Source organism: Euprymna scolopes, chromosome 1 (assembly GCF_053919585.1).
Source record: "Euprymna scolopes isolate OS-2025 chromosome 1, ASM5391958v1, whole genome shotgun sequence".
NCBI lineage: Eukaryota > Metazoa > Mollusca > Cephalopoda > Sepiida > Sepiolidae > Euprymna > Euprymna scolopes.
The window spans coordinates 95,430,216-95,449,694 of NC_136482.1; the positions used below are offsets into that span (position 1 = coordinate 95,430,216).

General features: G+C 35.3%; 1 protein-coding gene across 24 annotated transcripts in view; it reads right to left on the minus strand.

Annotated features, from left to right (window-relative positions):
* Positions 1-19,479, minus strand: part of LOC145252331 (GATOR2 complex protein WDR59-like) — a 220,693-nt gene that overhangs the window by 147,994 nt on the left and 53,220 nt on the right. For all 24 annotated transcript variants that reach the window (XR_013863759.1, XR_013863756.1, XR_013863755.1 and 21 more), the window contains exons 16-17: positions 11,408-11,471; positions 8,554-8,695 (exon numbers count right to left, since the gene is read on the minus strand). Coding sequence is in view for 19 of the 24 variants with exons in the window: in XM_080112904.1 (XP_079969030.1) it covers positions 8,554-8,695; positions 11,408-11,471 (206 nt within the window). In the remaining 5 variants the exon portion in view is untranslated. The remainder of the gene's footprint in view (positions 1-8,553; positions 8,696-11,407; positions 11,472-19,479) is intronic.

Below are 19,479 nucleotides of genomic sequence, written 5' to 3' on the forward strand. Positions count from 1 at the left end.
TTGAGTGAGACAGGTACAATGACTTGGGTTCAAAAGGTCTGCTTTGGTGTCTGGGAGATGTTGTCATTTGGGTCCACCTGTTGTATTTAACTACCAGACCACCAAGCTAGTGATAAGTTAGTTGGACAAATAAATAAATTGAACCTAGGGAGAGATATGGTCATGAAAGAGGAAGAAGAGGGTCACAAGAAAATAGAAAATGAAAAGAATGAAATAAGGGGATAGAGAAAGGAGTTCACGAGAGAAGAAAAAGAATAAGATAATGGGATAGAGAAAAAAAAGAGGTTCAGAGAAAAAAAAAGGAAAAGTAATCTTCAATATGAGAAAGGGGAGAAGAGGCCAGTTTTATAAAAATGATTGGCTTTTTAGAGTTAGGGTCCTTTTTACTGGCTGGCATCAAGACGTCCACATCGCTCTCACCCCGCCTGGGGCGAGGTGGGGGGGGGGGGCGCGAAACCCTCATAGGAGCTAAGTTGAAAGGCTCTTGTTCTTAGCTGGGAAATTAATTAGAGGAACTTAAGTTATACAACCTGCATCATGAAGCTCGGATCAAGGAACTCGACTTTTAAACAAGTGTAGAACGATTTCTGAATAATTATTTTGTTGGTTTTTACGAAAATGAACCAGAGTTTTTCTTTCTTTCTCGATTGCTGGCCTGAATGAAGATGCAGTTTATTTCAGGTATGCCCTGACGCCAGATGATGAAAGAGATAGACTGGATCCAGCACGAAGCCAGAGTGACGACCGAAATCGACAATGTTGCCACACGGACTTAGAATTATGCACATTTCGCGTGCCCTGAGCAGCAGAAAGATATTTTCCAGTGACCAGTGAGAGTCTGGTCACCTTTGAGGGGTCCACCATTAGACAAGTAAGAATGTAGCCCTGCTGGGTTGCATCTATGGTCCTGTGAGCTAGCCGCGACGAACACGGCCAGAAGTACATCACAAGTATGCTCCCGTGAACCAGGATAGCGATGGATGCGGCCCTGCCCTCTGACAAGAGAGGGTGTTAGGGTTATACTATAACTGCAATAGATTTAGATTTGTATTTCTGAATTTTTGAGATAAGAATTGATAATTTGGATTATTTGAATCACTATTCTGATTTCTGCTATTATTTACATAATGTATGAGTCAATTAAATCTTCAACCTTCTTCAGGTGTATCTTGTTGAACTCAAGAATCTTTGTGTCAAATGTGGAAATCTGCATTTGTAAATATATGGTGTCACGGATAAAATATTAGGTAAAATTCAGTTGTAAGTGACACTCTTCTGGAGGTTGAAGGTTCAAGCCTCAGTGCGGGAGAAATATTAAGAATATAATTGCGAATTACTTAAGACTTTTAGCCAAATATGACTGATACAATGAGAGCATGCTACTCCCTATGGATTAAATAAGAGGTTCCATTCGAAATTCTGTGCAGATTCCCGAGTTCAACAGAAAAATTCTAGAATTCAACAAGCTACACCTGAAGAAGGTTGGAGGTTATACACGTAAAAATGTGTAAATAACACTCAAGATGAGAAAAGTAGTCCAAATAATCCACAATGGATTTGACAGTATTTTAACTCAAAATAGTCACTTTCACAGTCCATAAATGTATCCATTAGGCCAAACATGCACTCACCCTTCTGCTCCTTTTAAAAGATTTGGTTCATCCTAAACAAGACATATTATCACTGAAGTGCAAGGAATTACTGTGATAAGGATGAGATTTATAGGGTGGGAGGAAAACTGGATGAAGTGTTGGGCAGCAAGATGTCTGTCCACATTACATTTAAATTTTTGCATCTTGGTCAGGGAAATAGGGAAGAAACGTCAAAAACAAATGGTCAGAGAAAAGAAGCTGTTAGAGTATAAAATTTCACATCTTCAGCAGAGAGCAAGGTTTGTAAAAAATAAATAAAATAAAGTATACAATTGACTGCCATCTAATGTTAAAATGTTTTTTTTAAAACATAGTTAAGTTTTAAAAAAGAAAAAGGAAAGATACTTTTACGGAATATACACAGTATATTGAAATATTGTAATGCTCCACACAGTGCTGCATTATGAATTTGTAGGCATTGCTAGGTTCTTAGTAATAATAATTATTTTTACCAGGTTAATTACAGTTGAAATACTAACATTTTACTTGCTATTAAGATACATAGCTGTCTCTACGTGTAAGTATATGCGCAAACATTTATGTATGTGCATGTGAATTTGTTAGTATATGTATATATATGTATGCGTGTATATATATATATATATATATATATATATATATATATATATATATACATATGTATTTGTACATATGAGTATTTGTTTGTATACATATGTGTATGTACATATTAATGTATAAAATAAATAAAAAGGAGTGTTTTGTTTCTGTCTTAAAACAGTTGAATTTGGAAACAACATTTTCATTCTTTTTTTCAAACGAAAAAATAGCTGTGGATTTACAAATGAATTCACAGTGTCTCTCCTCATAACATCTTATATTCTTTGAATTCTTGTTCTCTCTTGGAATAAATACTATTGTTGGAATTCAAAATATTGGACAGTTAAAGGCGCATTTCTTCATGTTTATTTACTGTTTAATTTTTCATTTTTCTTTTATGTACTGTGTGTATGCGCGTATGTATATGTATTTAAGACAGACGTGGCACCTTCTCAATGGCTATACCTCCTCCTCCTTCCTCTTCCTTTCTCCTTTTCCCTGTGCATGCTCATCACTTTCACTACATTGATGAAGACTGAAGAATTGGTCAAAAATTATGTACTTGTAAAAAGAGTTTTTAAATTTTTTTTTCATAATATTATTTTGTATTCCTGCACGTCACCAATAGAAAACAATAAAGAAAAGTTATAAACTTTTATACTTTTCGTATTTTCTTTCTTAATACATTTTCATATATATATATATATATATATATATATATATATACACACACACAACAATTTTCAATTGTCATGAAAAATAGGCAGTTTAATTTTGGAAAAACTTCTCTTTATAGTCACATTAAGTACCAACACAAATTTATAATGTAACAAGAATACCCGTCCCAGGACAGGTAAAACCAATTCTCTCAACAGAACAGTTTTGCACCAATTTTATGTCCCCTTACAAAGATTAAAATCAAGATATAATGATACTAAATTTTATATCTAGAATCCTTATTCCAATTTTGATCAAAATGTATTACATCATCTTGAATCCAGAAAATATCTAAAAAAGAAGAAATGAAAATTTGGCGAATCTTAATTGATGCTGAGGTATTATGGATAAAATTTAATGCAAATCTGAAATATTTGAATTTTGAAATGGTAGGTTGTGCCCATATTATGCCCCTAAAATGTTTTAAATGCTCAAGAAACTGAACTTTGGGGAATATTTATTAATTGATATCTTAGATCTATTATTAAATTTAACAAAAATCAGAGGTATTTGATTTTTTATAATGGGCTTCTATACCTTTTTTTTTTTACACTTTTAACAATTAAACATCAATTAAAAAATATTCCCCAAATTTCAGTTTGATTTTAAGAAGGTCTTAAGGCCATAATATGATCACAACCTCCCATTTGAAAATTTAAATACTTCAGATTTGTATTAAATTTAATTCTTAGTCGTTAAGCACCAATTAGGCAAGATTCAATTTCTGAAGACCACTTAAATCCTAGAATCAAGAAATAGCGACAGCTAAGAGAGAATTTACGGAAACCACTAAAAAGCGCATCGAAGCACAAAAACTAGGAACTCGAGACTTCTGGAAAATCTACAACAGTGTAGTAAATAATGGGCAATCAACAATTCCCCCACTAACCAACAATCACGAGGTTGTCTCCTCAGCAACCGACAAGGCTAACATGCTTGCCAGTCGGTTTGCCTCAAACTCCACACTGGACCCTTCCAACCACCCCCTACCTGACTTTCCTATGCGGACAGACGCCACACTAGACGATCTGAAAACCACCCCTGCTCAGGTGCATGCTATCATAAAAAACCTTGACACCTCAAAAGCATGTGGACCCGATCTTATCCCAGCTGTGCTATTAAAAAAGTGCTCAGCCGAAGTAGCTCCAGTTCTCTCCAAACTCTACAACAAATGTCTTAATGAAGCTTGCTTTCCGGGCTGTTGGAAAACTGCTTCTGTTGTACCAGTATTCAAGAATTCTGGCGAAAGGACAGACCCATCAAATTATCGCCCCATTAGCCTCCTCCCACTTTTTGCCAAAATATTTGAGACCATAATTAACCATGCTCTAGTCCATCATCTTACAGATGCTAAACTACTGACTGACAAACAATATGGATTTAGACAAGCCCGTTCCACAGCAGACATCCTCACCGTGATCTCTGAACGTATATACCAATCACTGGACAAAGCGGGGGAAGGCAGAGCGGTAGCTCTAGATATATCTAAGGCTTTTGACAGGGTATGGCATGAGGGTCTCCTCAGGAAGATTAGATCTTACGGTATCACTGGTAGAATACTTAACATAATTAAATCCTTCTTAGATAAGAGAAAAATCCAGGTAGTCCTCGACGGTCGCACATCTAAACAATATGATATAAATGCGGGAGTGCCCCAGGGTTCTATCCTTGGACCTCTATTGTTCCTGATATTCATAAATGACCTCCCCGACAACATTGCCTCTGAGATGGGTATATATGCTGATGACACTACACTCTATGGCAGACACGACAGGAAGACGAATGAACACATTTCTAAAGAAATGGCAGAAACACTAGAGGAAGACCTCCAATCTGTAGTGGAATGGGGACAAAAGTGGTTGGTCGCGTTCAATGCTGCCAAGACTAAACTAGTTTCAATCAATAATTACAAGAAACCCTCTGTACCACCAATAGCAATGGCCAACGACCCTTTATCTGAGAGTCCATCTTTCAAACTCCTTGGCCTAACGTTCACAGGAAACATGAGTTGGAACAATTACATTGAAGGCATTGCCAGGGCCGCTGCAAGAAAGGTAGGCTCTCTCTACCGTGCTAGAAAACTACTAACACCCGAATGTATCCTGTACCTCTATAAGGCCACCATTCGCCCATGTATGGAGTATTGCTGCCACATCTGGGCTGGTGCATCTGCTACTAGTCTCTCGCTCCTTGACAAGGCTCAAAAGAGAGTCGCAAATCTGATAGGCCCTGAACTGGCATCTAAGCTTCAGCCTCTGTCCCATCGACGAAATGTTGCATCCCTCTGCCTGTTCTACAAGTATTTTAGTGGTGAATGCTCTGATGAACTGCAATCACTTGTGCCCCCACGACGCGAGCACCCTCGACAAACCCGACAGGCTACTAGATCCCACCCCCACACTGTAGAGGTCCCTAGATGTAAAAGATCTTTTTACTCCAATAGTTTCTTCCCCAGAACCGCAAGACTCTGGAATTCCATTCCAGGTCCCTGCTTCCCCAACAGTACTGACGTGCAGAAGTTCAAGTGTAACGTGAACCGACACCTTGCTGCCCAAATCCCTACATAGTACCCCAGTAGTTGTTGCCCCTGATAGTAGCCCCCTACACCAAAGTGGCAATTTGCCTTGTTTGGGGTGAAAATGTAATTAAAAAAAAAAAAAAAAAAAAATGTAATGGATTTCAATCAAAATTTAAATAAGGATTTCATAGCATTATATCTTTATTTTAATCTTTTTAATAAGACATAGAAGTGCTGCAAAACTGTTTTGCTCTAGGAATTCATTTTACCTGTCCTGGGACAAGTATTCTTCTACTTGAATTACGTTTGCAATTAACAGATTATTAAAATATAATGATCACTTTTTAAAAAAAGAAAGAAAACTTTATACTTTGAGTTTATATTCACAAAAGAAATCAATTAGTCTTTGTAAACTTTTCTAGTGTAACAATATGAAACCGAAAACATCTCATTTTTAATGACCCAAAGGCGTCAGCTACTAATCATAAGTCGGCAATTGTATGTTATTGTTGGTCACTCAGTGAATGGCTCAGAGAAATATACTTAACTGCAGCTACCTGTAGACTTTGGAACTGACAGAACTTATGTTTATATAGAAGCTGCTCTCACAGGCAGCAAGTCCATATTGAAGAAACCATGTCAGCCATTAAACACTTGAATCTAAGGTTTCATCTTCATTGTGTTTCATTAGAAAGAAACTAGTGACTGCCATATATTTATTTTTTTTCCAACAATGGATCATTAGAGTGATAAATTCATGGCAAATTATCACAGTTGCATTTCATACAGATGTAACACTACAAAAGGTCATAAATTTTTACCATCAAAGCCAATGCATTAACCAAGCAATGTCTACACATGAGTTTAATAAATTTATTGTGTTAATCTCAGTGGTTTTATCTGTACCTTCCACGTGATGATTAAGTCTGGGTCACTATCTTAACTTTTTTTTTTTAAATATATTAATTTATTAACGACAACTCAGTGGGTGTGGGTTGCATCTCTTTTTTGACGAAGCTCATACAGAAAGAATATTTGGTACTTGTACAGTTTAATCAAGATTAAAAAATGAAAATATCGAACAAAGTTATATTGTACGTATCCGTTTTGGACTGAAGTTCTCCGAAAAAAATTTCACTTAATTTGATCAAGTAGTTTCTTTTTTTACAGCGGAAAAACATGTTTTTATGACAGTGTGCTGAAGGTAGCCATGTTTGGGTTCTTTAGAATATGTCACGGGGCGATAACTCAGTCTAAAACGCCGACTCCCTCCTCACCATCTTAAATAATAGTTTTTATCCTTAAAAATCGAAACATGGCTACCTTTGGATCGGTATCATAAATTGTTTTTTCGCTGTAAAAAAAAAAAAAAAAAATTACTTGATCAAATTAAGTGAATTTTTTTCCGGAGAACTTCATTTCATAATGGATATGTACAATATAAGTTTTTTTTTTTTCAATATTTTCATTTTTTAATATCTTGATTAAACTGTACAAGTGATGCGTTCCCCAGCGCTCTCCGGCCAAAAACAGACGCGAAACAACTTGTAGAAAAATAAATGTCTTTACTTCTTTTCCAAAATGCTGTGACTACTAAAATCAATTGTTTGTGTGTAGCAACGAGAAACTTAGCGATGACGTGGAACAGAGAGGGTGGCAGTTGACGGTGGTTGGTGGACAATCGAGCGGTGTCCCAACACCCAGGCGTGTGTCTGTTTTCTCTCCTTCTGCCTCTGACAAGCTACTCGCTTTGTTTATATCAGTCTCGAGTTCCCCAATGCACCTGCGATGTCAACGGCTTTAACCTGTGACCCCATCAATGTGTACTGTACATCCGGCCTCTACTACCGTTGACAATCCAACACATGCAGATGTTTCCGCACAATGCACTGTGCAACACAAGTACTGAATATTCTGTTGTTGGAAAATCATATAAAACGATTCTTATTTAACTAGCGGGTCCTGTGGAAATTCTGTACATACGCACGTTATTAATATATAGATAGCTTCCCACTGATTGTAAAATGATGTGCCACAAGACTGGAAATTGGAGAAAGCTGCCAACCCAAGTGACATCCTGGTTGGGTACAAAAACTAGCTATGAACATACCCATCAGTATTCTCCACAATACCTCACAGCTGTTTCAGAGAGGCAGCATTACCTAGACCCAAGCTGGATAGTACTTCATCCCAACAAAGGGTCTGATACTGCCATGGCAGTCTCTAGGTTGTTGGATTAAATGGAGAGGATGACTCTTTAGCTTGGCATGAAATAAGGGAGCATAAAGTTGACATTGTTTACTTTTGACAGCCTCATAACTCTTATTTTGTCCTTTAGTCCTCACATTCTATTAACAATGTTTCTAACAAAGGAGGAAGAATTGCTGTTTCCGAGTTGAATTTATCCACCTAATACTTATTGTTGGCTAGCTTTTGATCTTGGAGTATTTTTGTTTTGTTTCAATTCTTTACATAATGTTGCTTCATACCTTGTAAAAAAAAAAAAAAAAAAAAAAAAAATACAGCCACAATATGATTACTAAAACTGAAAGTATGTGATCTTATTTGGTTAACAACAGCTTGATCTCCCTCAATCCCTATTTACTAGCACATATACAAAATGTTTGCTCTTTATATCAGTGTATTTTGGCAATTTTGCTTCTATTCAATTGTTTCATGCTTATACAGAAATGTAAATGAATGCAAGAGTTTTTTTTTCATTCATTGCACCTAATTTACCACCTGTTATTTAAATCAATAATACAACATAGTATGCCTAATTTACATAATTATTTTTGAAACAGCTTATAATAAATTGATGTTCAGTGTTATTCATTTGTCTTATTTTCATATATATATATATACAATAATTTTGTTGATATTAATGGTAATTCAAGTAGTTTAATAAAAAGAATGATAAATTACCAAAAATAATGTTAATTTTCAAGAGAAGTAATTTAAATGAAAATGGTTTTTAAAATGACAATAGATTTATATTAAAGATATATAATGTAACATTTAAAAGAATATTTAGGGCGAAATTAATCATCACCAGATGCCGGGTAGTGTTTTGCTTGTGATACATGAAAGAAGGAAAAAAACGCTTACCCTTTCTCGTTGTGCATAATAATTACTGATAGAAAACATCCCACTAGAAGTAGGGGGACTTCGAGAAAATACTGAATATGAAGATGTTGACTGAGGTGATCTTATTCCGGTTGACTGTAAATAAGCCAACACTGAAAGAGACCTGAAACAATGGAGGAGAAAAACAATACTTTTTAGCATTTCTCTATAATAGAAACTAATGAGAAACAAAGAAAATAAACTGCAACAGAGAATAATCAGATTCAGTTCTGCAATATTTTTTTTCATTTTCATTCACACCTTCCGTGTGTTTTCTCTTTCTAAAGGTAGTCACTTTTTTTTTTTTTTTTATTACATTTTCACCCCAAACAAGGCAAATTGCCACTTTGGTGTAGGGGGCTACTATCAGGGGCAACAACTACTGGGGTACTATGTAGGGATTTGGGCAGCAAGGTGTCGGTTCACGTTACACTTGAACTTCTGCACGTCAGTACTGTTGGGGAAGCAGGGACCTGGAATGGAATTCCAGAGTCTTGCGGTTCTGGGGAAGAAACTATTGGAGTAAAAAGATCTTTTACATCTAGGGATCTCTACAGTGTGGGGGTGGGATTTAGTAGCCTGTCGGGTTTGTCGAGGGTGCTCGCGTCGTGGGGGCACAAGTGATTGCAGTTCGTCAGAGCATTCACCACTAAAATACTTGTAGAAAAGGCAGAGGGATGCAACACTTCGTCGATGGGACAGAGGCTGAAGCTTAGATGCCAGTTCAGGGCCTATCAGGTTTGCGACTCTCTTTTGAACCTTGTCAAGGAGCGAGAGACTAGTAGCAGATGCACCAGCCCAGATGTGGCAGCAATACTCCATACATGGGCGAATGGTGGCCTTATAGAGGTACAGGATACTTTCGGGTGTTAGTAGTTTTCTAGCACGGTAGAGAGAGCCTACCTTTCTTGCAGCGGCCCTGGCAATGCCTTCAATGTAATTGTTCCAACTCATGTTTCCTGTGAACGTTAGGCCAAGGAGTTTGAAAGATGGACTCTCAGATAAAGAGTCGTTGGCCATTGCTATGGGTGGTAGAGAGGGTTTCTTGTAATTATTGAATGAAACTAGTTTAGTCTTGGCAGCATTGAACGCGACCAACCACTTTTGTCCCCATTCCACTACAGATTGGAGGTCTTCCTCTAGTGTTTCTGCCATTTCTTTAGAAATATGTTCATTCGTCTTCCTGTCGTGTCTGCCATAGAGTGTAGTGTCATCAGCATATATACCCATCTCAGAGGCAATGTTGTCGGGGAGGTCATTTATGAATATCAGGAACAATGACTATGGGTATAAGCAGATGCATTTTATTTATATACTAGCCTGGGTGCCCGGCATTGCCTGGGTGTTTGAAAGTGTGTGTTGCGCAAAAAAGAAAAAGAAAAAAAAAAGGAGGTTGTAGGCAGGCAGGCAGGCAGGCTTGAACCCGTATTATGTTTATTTTAAATTATCATTTACTGACATCAGTTGTGTTTAAAAACGGAAGTAAGCTTTATTAATTAAAGCCATAAGAGTTACTTCCCTTTTAAACTATGAGTATTATTTCCCATTTGATTTTCTTAGATGAAAATGGATGTGTTTTATGCTTCCATAAATCCAATACAGAGCCCACTTTGATAGAAAAACTTAACAGGATTAAGAGTTAATATATTCAACTGGGTGATTTTTTTTTCCTTTGGACACCCAAATCAACAGAGATTAGACCATTTCTGTAATGACCTGTTCCCTGCTGACTGCGGTGTGATGCTGGTTCTCTGCAGTTCTAGGTGGTCCAACCTTCCAGACTTTGCTTTCTCTCTTTCAGATGGGGTTAGTTTATTGCTAATTGCCTGAGACGCCTCTGCCAGGAATGCTGACAGGACTACACAGGCATCTATGTAGGGTCAGAGTTCTCCTCCTCCTGGGGCATTAATTTTTCAATCCAACTTTCTGACCCTTATGTCACATTTCTCGAGGTGGGAGAGAAAAATCATATTTAAGTATATTTTACGCAGTCATAATGAGAACTTCTAATATAAAATTAGAAGAATGAAAAAGAATTTGCATTGTTAACATTTTCTAATATGTAAATATGGCACTTGTACAGTTTAGTCAAGACATTAAAAAATGAAATTATCGAAAAAAATGTTATATTGTATGTATCCGTTTTGGACTGAAGATCTCCAAAAAAAAATTTAATTTAATTTGATCAAGTATATTTTTTTTTACAGCGGAAAAAGACGTTCGTATGAGAGCGCATTGAAGTCAGCCATTGTGAAATTTGCTGAAGCTGAACACCATGCCACGGGGAGATAACTCAATGTAAAGTGCCAACACCCACTTCCCATCTTTAATTCTAGCTTTTCTTCCTAAAAATCGAACCTTTTGCTCGGTATCATAACAAATTGTTTTTTCGCTGTAAAAAAACAAAACTGATTGATGAAATTAAGTAAAATTTTTTTTCGGAGAACTTCGTTTCATAACGAATATGTGAAATATAACCTTTTTTTTCGATATTTTCATTTTTTAATGTCTTGACTAAACTGTACAAGTACCGTAAATATTTTTAAATTTAACATTACTTATATATAACTATATTTCTCATGCAAACATCTGTTTATGGAAATTATTTTTTCTCCCCAATTTAATAGTGGCAATAAGAATATAAAATATGGCATAAAATTGTTCATTTTTAACAAAGATTTTATGCTATATTTTATATTCTCATTGTCACTGTACTATTAAACTAGGGAAAAAAAATAATTTTCATAAACAGATGTTTGCATGAGAAATATGGTTGCATCATGGAAAAGATTATACAAATTTAAGAATCAAATAGTTTAAATTTATGAAAACTTACTTGGGTGTTCGTTCCGTTAGCGGTTTCTTGCTGGATGCAAGACGTCCAAAACAAACCAAATATCCTGTAATTAAAAAAAATAAAAATTGATCACTTTTTTTCAACTTTGGTAGAATATGAGAAATTATTGGTTCTTTTGGAGAATAGTGATGCTGTTTTTAATTTATTTTGTAGTACCCAATAAACCATAATACTAAACATTGGCCTATAAATTTTAATTCTAACTAAAAATAACTTTCTATCTGCCAAAATCAATTCTGAATTTCCCATGGTCATAACAAAATCAATGGTAGCACTATCTATCATATAAAGGGTAAAATGTTTGTATGTTTTGCTAAAACCAGAAAAATATACAACAAACACTAGCAAGGTTGGTATTTTTTTTTTTTAATTGGTGGAACCCCAGATGTATAATATCCCTATATATAATAAAACAGGTGCCGTTTTTCTCTTCTGGACCAAAATACTGTAAGTTTACACCGCCAGATGGCATATACAAATTTATTATGTTTACGCTATTAGCCATTACCTTATTTAGCTATAGAACAACATTTTAGACACATTACTTCATATTATAAAAACATTAGATTTAATCCTAGGATCGACATCATCATCATCGTCATAACCTAAACAAAAAATAGTCCCCATTTTTCCCCCTATCTGCCAAGTACTCCCACAATCACCTACTTACACCGCATATTTATACTTACAGAGGACTTAAATTTAGGTCCCTTCTTACGTAACTGATCTATTCACTATTTAACTTATCATTTACGTTCCATTCTTCTACACTAAAAAATACTAACGTCTCCTCACACCTGTTTAAAAATAAATCAAAAATTAAAAAAAAAAATCTTCATTATTTAAGAATCAAATAACTACTTATATAATTTAATACTATTAAGTTTGCATTTGACTTTGAAATGGCAAGATAGAATTTTCAAAAAAATAGAGAATTATTACGTAGAATTAAAATTAGTGTTCAAAGGGTGCATGAGGAACTAATTAGTATAGAACTATACATTTATGACAAAATTATGTAATACTTAGCTTATTCAATATTTATCAGGTAGAATTTTCATTTCATTTTTTTTTAATAAATGTAAACAGAAAAAATGTAGTTAAAGGGATAATTCAAAATGATAATTGCTTTATTTTAAAGTGAGGATAAAACTCACTTAAATGTTAGTAAAAAATGTTTTTTTAGAATTTAATAGAATAAAATAAATTTTAGTTTTGATTCTTCTAACATAAAGTTCAAAATGTTTATTTTTTAAATTTAATTCACTTTGTTATATGAATGATTTTCTATTTTTTAACTATTTTTCTCCCTGTCTCCTACAATCTTAACACGCATAAAGTTCTATATTTTTTACAGGTGACAATCCTTGCATACAACAGATTTTTTTTTCCAGTTTCTTCTTCAATCAATTTTTACTAAAGAAGCCAAAAATCAAATAAGCATAACCTTTTTTACAAATTTGGGTTGCCTTTTACATTGTTATTTTTAAATATTGCCAATAGATATTTATATTCAGAAACCAAATAAATAGATATTTATCAACATTCCTCCAGGAAAGCAAAGAAATGAAAGCATTTTTCCAAAAAGCAAATTATTTCCAAACAACAAGCAAAAATGAAATATTTTCTCGAGGAAAGAATGTAAATAAGTGAGGGTTTATTTTTATTTATTTTTTTGTGTGCTAATTCTGATATTGAAAATTCCGTACTATCAGTGCTTGCTTTTTATTTTATCATTTAGGTGATGAAGCCAAGATTTTTGCAACAATTTTGCAGCAGATAAGTCAATTTCTAAGTCATCTAGGATATGCCAATCGTACTCCTCCCCCAAAAAAACTTTAAGCAACATTCCAAATAATTGTTGATGTTACAAAACTTCTAAAGAAGCTTGATGCCAACACTTGAAAAATAAAGATGTAAGAAAATTCAATTTTCATGCGATCACTTACGTCACAAAAAAATACACCCCGCCCCCAGGAAAAAAAAAAAAACTGCATTTAAATTTCTTTCAATTCTTTTTTTTTCTTCTTTTTAAAAACCAATTAACATTCTCTATTAATTTTAAGATTGGTTTTCTTAAATTTAATTAATATTATTTTAACTGACTTTAATTTTGTGTTTACGTGTGATTAAAATATTTTTCAGTCCAGAATGAGTGAAACGTTTATATTAAAAAGAAATCAAATAATTCTCTGAAAAAAAAAAAAAAAGTTTTCAATTCTTTTTGACAGTTTGTATCAAAATGCTGATATTTAACAGTTGTTCTATTATTAATTGAATCACACCAAAAACAAATTTCAATAACAGCAATCCCTGTTGACTATTAAGAAAAAAGATTGGTCATCATCATATTTGGGTTAACATCCATTTTATATGTTGATATGTTGGATGGTTTTTAGAAATTAACTTCTTTACCAGTGGTTTTCAAACTTTTTTTGCCACCCACTAGACCAAAATGCCAGCGCCTCCTCTTTCAACGAACGCCAAAACGACAGTAATGTTAAATGCCATAAGAATTGGTTGATTCTTCAATCAAAAATAGCTTGAAGAGTATGAAAAAATATTTTAACAAACAAAAATGGTTAACAGTTATTTTTCAATCACAAACACCTTGAATTGAACATGAAATAAATCGTAAAACTGAATGAGTAATCATTAACAACTACCCTGCTTAATAATGGTTGGTTGCTGTGTGTTTTACGGCATATCAACCTTTTTTAGGTTATTTAATGCCGAATCTAGTTATTTTGAGGAACGATTTTTAATGGAGTATATTTGTTTTTTAAGTCGGATTCTATTTAACCCATAGTTGGGACCCTAACATGTACTACCACTCCAGGTCGGAGTGAACCTGGGAGCAATGGCAATTAAAAGGTGGCTCCACACTCCCCAAGGCCCACAAGGTGGGGACCTCGCCATCGGATATAGTTTTAGGTCATATCCAGGACCCCTGTTTAATGAGATGTGTGGGCTTGATAAATTGCAATAAAATTGTCACCATCAGGATGAAGGTTTATCACGAGCAGTCTCAGATCAACACATTCTGTCATGTTGAGTTTGTTTCTTTGTTTGGTGAGGAGCCTGGACACAGTGCTGAATCCCCTCTCAACCTGGTAGGCAGTCAGAAAAGCACTGAAAAACAATGTCTTTCCACAGGGTTGGGTAATGTTTTGGGATTGTTGTTTGCATCCAAAAGGGTTGGTAAGATGTTTTGAACTTTGGTTTCAGATCCTCGTCATGTTGGCACTTCTGTGCTGGATTCAGTGAACGAATGGATCACCCAACCAGGGATTTCAAATGAAAATAGGTTGTTGAATCTGACTGAAATATCTCTGTACAATTTCGCTAAATTTCATCGTCCTTCACTCCTGTTTTTTTCTCCAAGTCAGACAAACAAGAAAACTGATGAAATTCGCAACGTCCAAGGTTTCTGCTGTAGAGCTGTAATTTTGAGAGGAATGCCGAGAGGGCAGACTTGGCTTTCATTAATGAAGTCTCATCACCTTGCAGCTGCAAATTCACTTAATTGAATTTGGAAAACATTTCAGTGAGGTAAGCAATATCTGTCTTACTTGATTTCAATTTGTCGTAAAGCTCAGAGTTGGATTCTTGAAAAAAATCCAGAACACTGTTAAACAGTGTGTAAAACCTTTTTAAACAGTTACCTTTTGACAACCATCTAACTTCTTTATGGAGAAGTAGGCATTGAAAATCTTCATTTTCAATACACAGCTGATGAAACGGTCGAGAATTGAGAGCATTCGCTTTGATTTTATTAACAGCAGCAGTAATCACAGTCGATAAGAATCCATGTAGCTTCTCACTCAAATTCTTTACCACTTAGTGTTGTCGATGGATCACACAGTGAACTGTAAGGACTTCCGGAACAATTTTTTGCAAATAACTTAGAAATCCATGATAGCGATCATGAGATGATGTTTTAATAATCTCTTTAACTACATGCAAAAACAGTTCTTAATGAGAAAATAAACATATTCATTGTTTTACGCGGCAAAAATTGATCTCAAAGAGATTGAAAGAACTCCAGTGCTTTACCAGATTTATTGGGATGAATTTTCTGTAAATGTTCAAAGAGCCTAAACGGCTTCATTGCTTCATTAGAAAAGTTTTTCTCATAAACCAAGCACATAGGTTGTTGTAGATTTGTTGGTGATTGTGAAGTACTCCACAGAGTATTACCTACACTTTTTTTTTTTATGCTCATGGGGAGAAAAAATCTGAACTGGTTTTAGAGACAGAAAATGGAGTAACGATTAAAAACTATGATTGAGATCAGGCAAAAAATGTAAAAAAACATGTGTATAAAATTTTAAAAACGCTGTAGAAATTTTATTTTTATTTTTCTTTATTTACCTCCCCTTCCTTTCCCCCCTCTAATTGGTATATTTTCTTCTCTCTTTCTCCCTTTCTTTTCTCCCCCTCTCTCGGTGAATCTGGTGCTACTACTTCTGGCTGTGTCTCGCGATATTCGATAAAAGGAAGAAGAAATAAAAACACGACAGACTGGCAGAAGAAAAGGAAAACGCCAGAGCAGTGTTGCGACTTTGGAATTACGACAGAGTAGATTTGCGGCCTCTGCTTTACACCAAAGCGGTGTTGCGACTTTGGAATTACGACAGAGTAGATTTGCGGCCTCTGCTTTACACCAGAACGGTGTTGCGACTTTGGAATTACGACAGAGTAGATTTGCGGCCTCTGCTTTACACCAGAACGGTGTTGCGACTTTGGAATTACGACAGAGTAGATTTGCGGCCTCTGCTTTACACCAGAGCGGTGTTGCGACTTTGGAATTACGACAGAGTAGTTTTGCAGCCTCTGCTTTACACCAGAACGGTGTTGCGATCTTCGAACTAAAGCACCAGAACGGTTTTGCGAACTTTGATATGCCAAAAGAGGGAAAAAAAAGCAAATAAAAAGTATATTTGTTATAAGTGTTCTTTATGAACCGCCAGAGGGACTGATTTGGCAGCCCAGCCGAACTATACATTTCCTTCCTTTCCTATTTTTCTTTCTGATAAAATTTATACCGGTTTACTTTGGCTTTTTTTTTTTTTTTCTTTTTTTGTGATTAAATTTCTTTAGAACACTTAGTCTCGTGCAATGGGATAAAATTTGTTGAACGTGACGATAAAATTCCCGTTAACGCAGTTGTATGGAAAGGTATGAAAGACTCGATAAGTTATGCCTGTGACATCTTGATATAGAGACTGGAGAGCTTAAACCACCATACATATATAGGTCATCACTGATCAGAAATAGAAAACAAATTCTCAAGTGTTCCCAAAAGATGGTTTATAAGATTGGTGAAATATCATTACTCAAAAGCTATTGTTGTTCATTTGATAATTAAATTATTGATAAAGGTAGTATTACAAAATGGAAACTAAGAAAAAGGAACTCAAAACAGGCTTACAAACTGAATGTATACAGGCATGTACATCTAGTGGCAGCGACTGGGGAACATTTAATTAAATTGCCCTGCTTTTCCGGCCTTTCTACCAACACCAACGTCACATTTTTACTGTAATTGCTCAAATGACCCCTTCACAATTTTAACACCCCCATCTGCCTGTTTACTTGCTCCACACCCCTGAAAGTACTGCCCACTTTGAAAAACCACTATTCTATACTAACTAATCTCTAAGTTTTTATCTCTCTTTCTCCCAAATTCATCCTCATCACTTTCTTCCACGTTTTCCCATGAACTGACCTTGCTATCTCAATTCTCATCCATTCTTTTAATGTGTTCTTGATAGAAGATCAGTTGGTTGAAAAAGACCAACACAAAAATGGAAAGAAGTGATAAGGATGGATTTGAGAGAAAGAGGGATAAATAAAAATGAGTCGTAGGCGAAAAAAGACGCACAGACTTTCTTTACTGGTAAATATCTCAGACAAAAAATTGTCTTGATTTCAGATTGCCTATTTGCTTCTATATTTCTTTTCAGCCTAATTGCCCAGTTTTTAATTTAATTCATGCCTGGCCAAGTTACTGTTGTAAAATCTAAATGTGACAAAGTTTCAGGATCTATTCAAAATATATAAGCAGAATATTGGTATTCTTTCCTTTCCTTCCCCTTAAAGAAGGGAAAGCTCTCACTAACGACCAAATGTAAGGTGTGCCTCCCCCCTACTCCAATGACCTGGCTTAGTAAGGACAGAATTTCCTTAGCGTCACTTGCATGGTGGTCGAAGAGAGCCATTTGCCACCACACCGAAGATCTAATTTTTAGCTAAGTACATTTTTTTGTATTTTCTTTGCACACTTTATCTTATTTAATATTTTATTCTATCCTCTTTTTAAACCAAACAAATCTAACCCTTTTATTTTATTTATTTATTTATTTATTATTTTTTTTTTTTTCAATGTAATTTTATCTTATCTCTCAGACATCTTGACCATTCTTGATTCACTTATTTTAAAAACAATTTCCTGACTAATTTCTTTTTACCATGTCACATCGACGTAGTAATGCGGAGGGGGAATCCCTTTTTAGCTTATTTAGATGACAGAAGAACTTTATTTAAGTACAATACTTAATAGTAACAGCCATGGTAAGGTGCAAAAAAAAAAAAAAAAGAAAAAAAGTGCCACCTAATTTAACTTTCACTATTCGTTACCTAAATATGCAGTATCTTAGCTGTGATACTAGAGCTATTCTTCCTGAGTGGATGCTATGCTCCGTGCGTTACCTTAATGTCTTCCTATAAATACAAAATACGGAATTCCGATCCGCCATGAACTAGTTCTTGTAACTGGAACAAACACCTAACTGCTAGCTACGAAATCCCAATATACATTTTACCTCCAAGACGATTACCTCTGTCTAGCCTGCATGCGCAAAAAAAAAAAAAAAAAAAAAAAAAAAAAAAAAAAACTTACCTGCCACTCTAAATCCTAGATCTGTTTCTTGTAAATTAATAACTCCTATCCCTTGAAGGCTAACAATCTGCTCCTTCCCACCAAACCGCCACTTAACTCCTACATTTCACTCCGTTTTGTACTAGAATCTTTAACTTCCAGCCCCTGACTCTCACATGCTAACTGCTTAGTCATCACTAAACATCTATACAATTCTACCCTCTAGACATGCATTGGAGTTCATTCCTATTCCAGTTGGGATTAAACAGCCAAAGTATGTACTCGGAAGCAAAGCACACCACACTGCATTACACAACTGTCCCCTCTTAGATATCTTTGCAACGCTAATACGAAACTGAACCAATGCTCCTTGCTATGCTAAATGTCCATAACTTTTACTTGAAAGCTGAAAACATCTTCTCTCAATAATAGAAACTCACCTTGTACCTCCAACTTTATTCGCACCTACTAAAACCAGCCCATATATCTATTTATCAAATTACACATGACTCAAAACTTACTGTTTTACCCGTACTATATTGCACTCGCATCTCATGCCCTGATATCACCTAAAATATAGTTTTGGCACAACTCGTAGTTCAATTCTTAACTCCTACTCACACTTTAATATTATACTAGACCCAAGCTCACATGGATAAAAAAAAAAAAAATAAATAAATAAAAATAAAAAAGGGAAAAAAAAATGAGAAAAAATATATATAAACAAAAGTGAAAGCCTCTAACCACACTATCTCCTAACAAGCCTCCTTACAATCATAGTTGCTTACACTGCATGAGCTCTACTAAACCCCTTTATCCAGAAACAATGAAATAACAATATCCCTAATCCACTTTGAGGAGTGTAACTATTTAGCAGATATAACCTCTACAAACTAACCCAATAACATTATCTAACCACGCGGGGTCGCAGAAATACCTGGATTAGAACCCAGGCGCGGAGCAAACCCTCTCAGTGGTGACGGACCCAGTAGATCTTTCCAGATCATCTGTCTAGGAGAAGGAAAACTCTGAAACTAAACCAAAGAGGAGGGAGGCCTCTTCAGTCTTGGATGACAGCCTTCCTAGAGCTGGTGACTCAAACAAATTACCGGTTTGCAATACCTAAATTGCTTAAGGAGTAGATAGGTCCTGCCTATCGCCCGGCTTC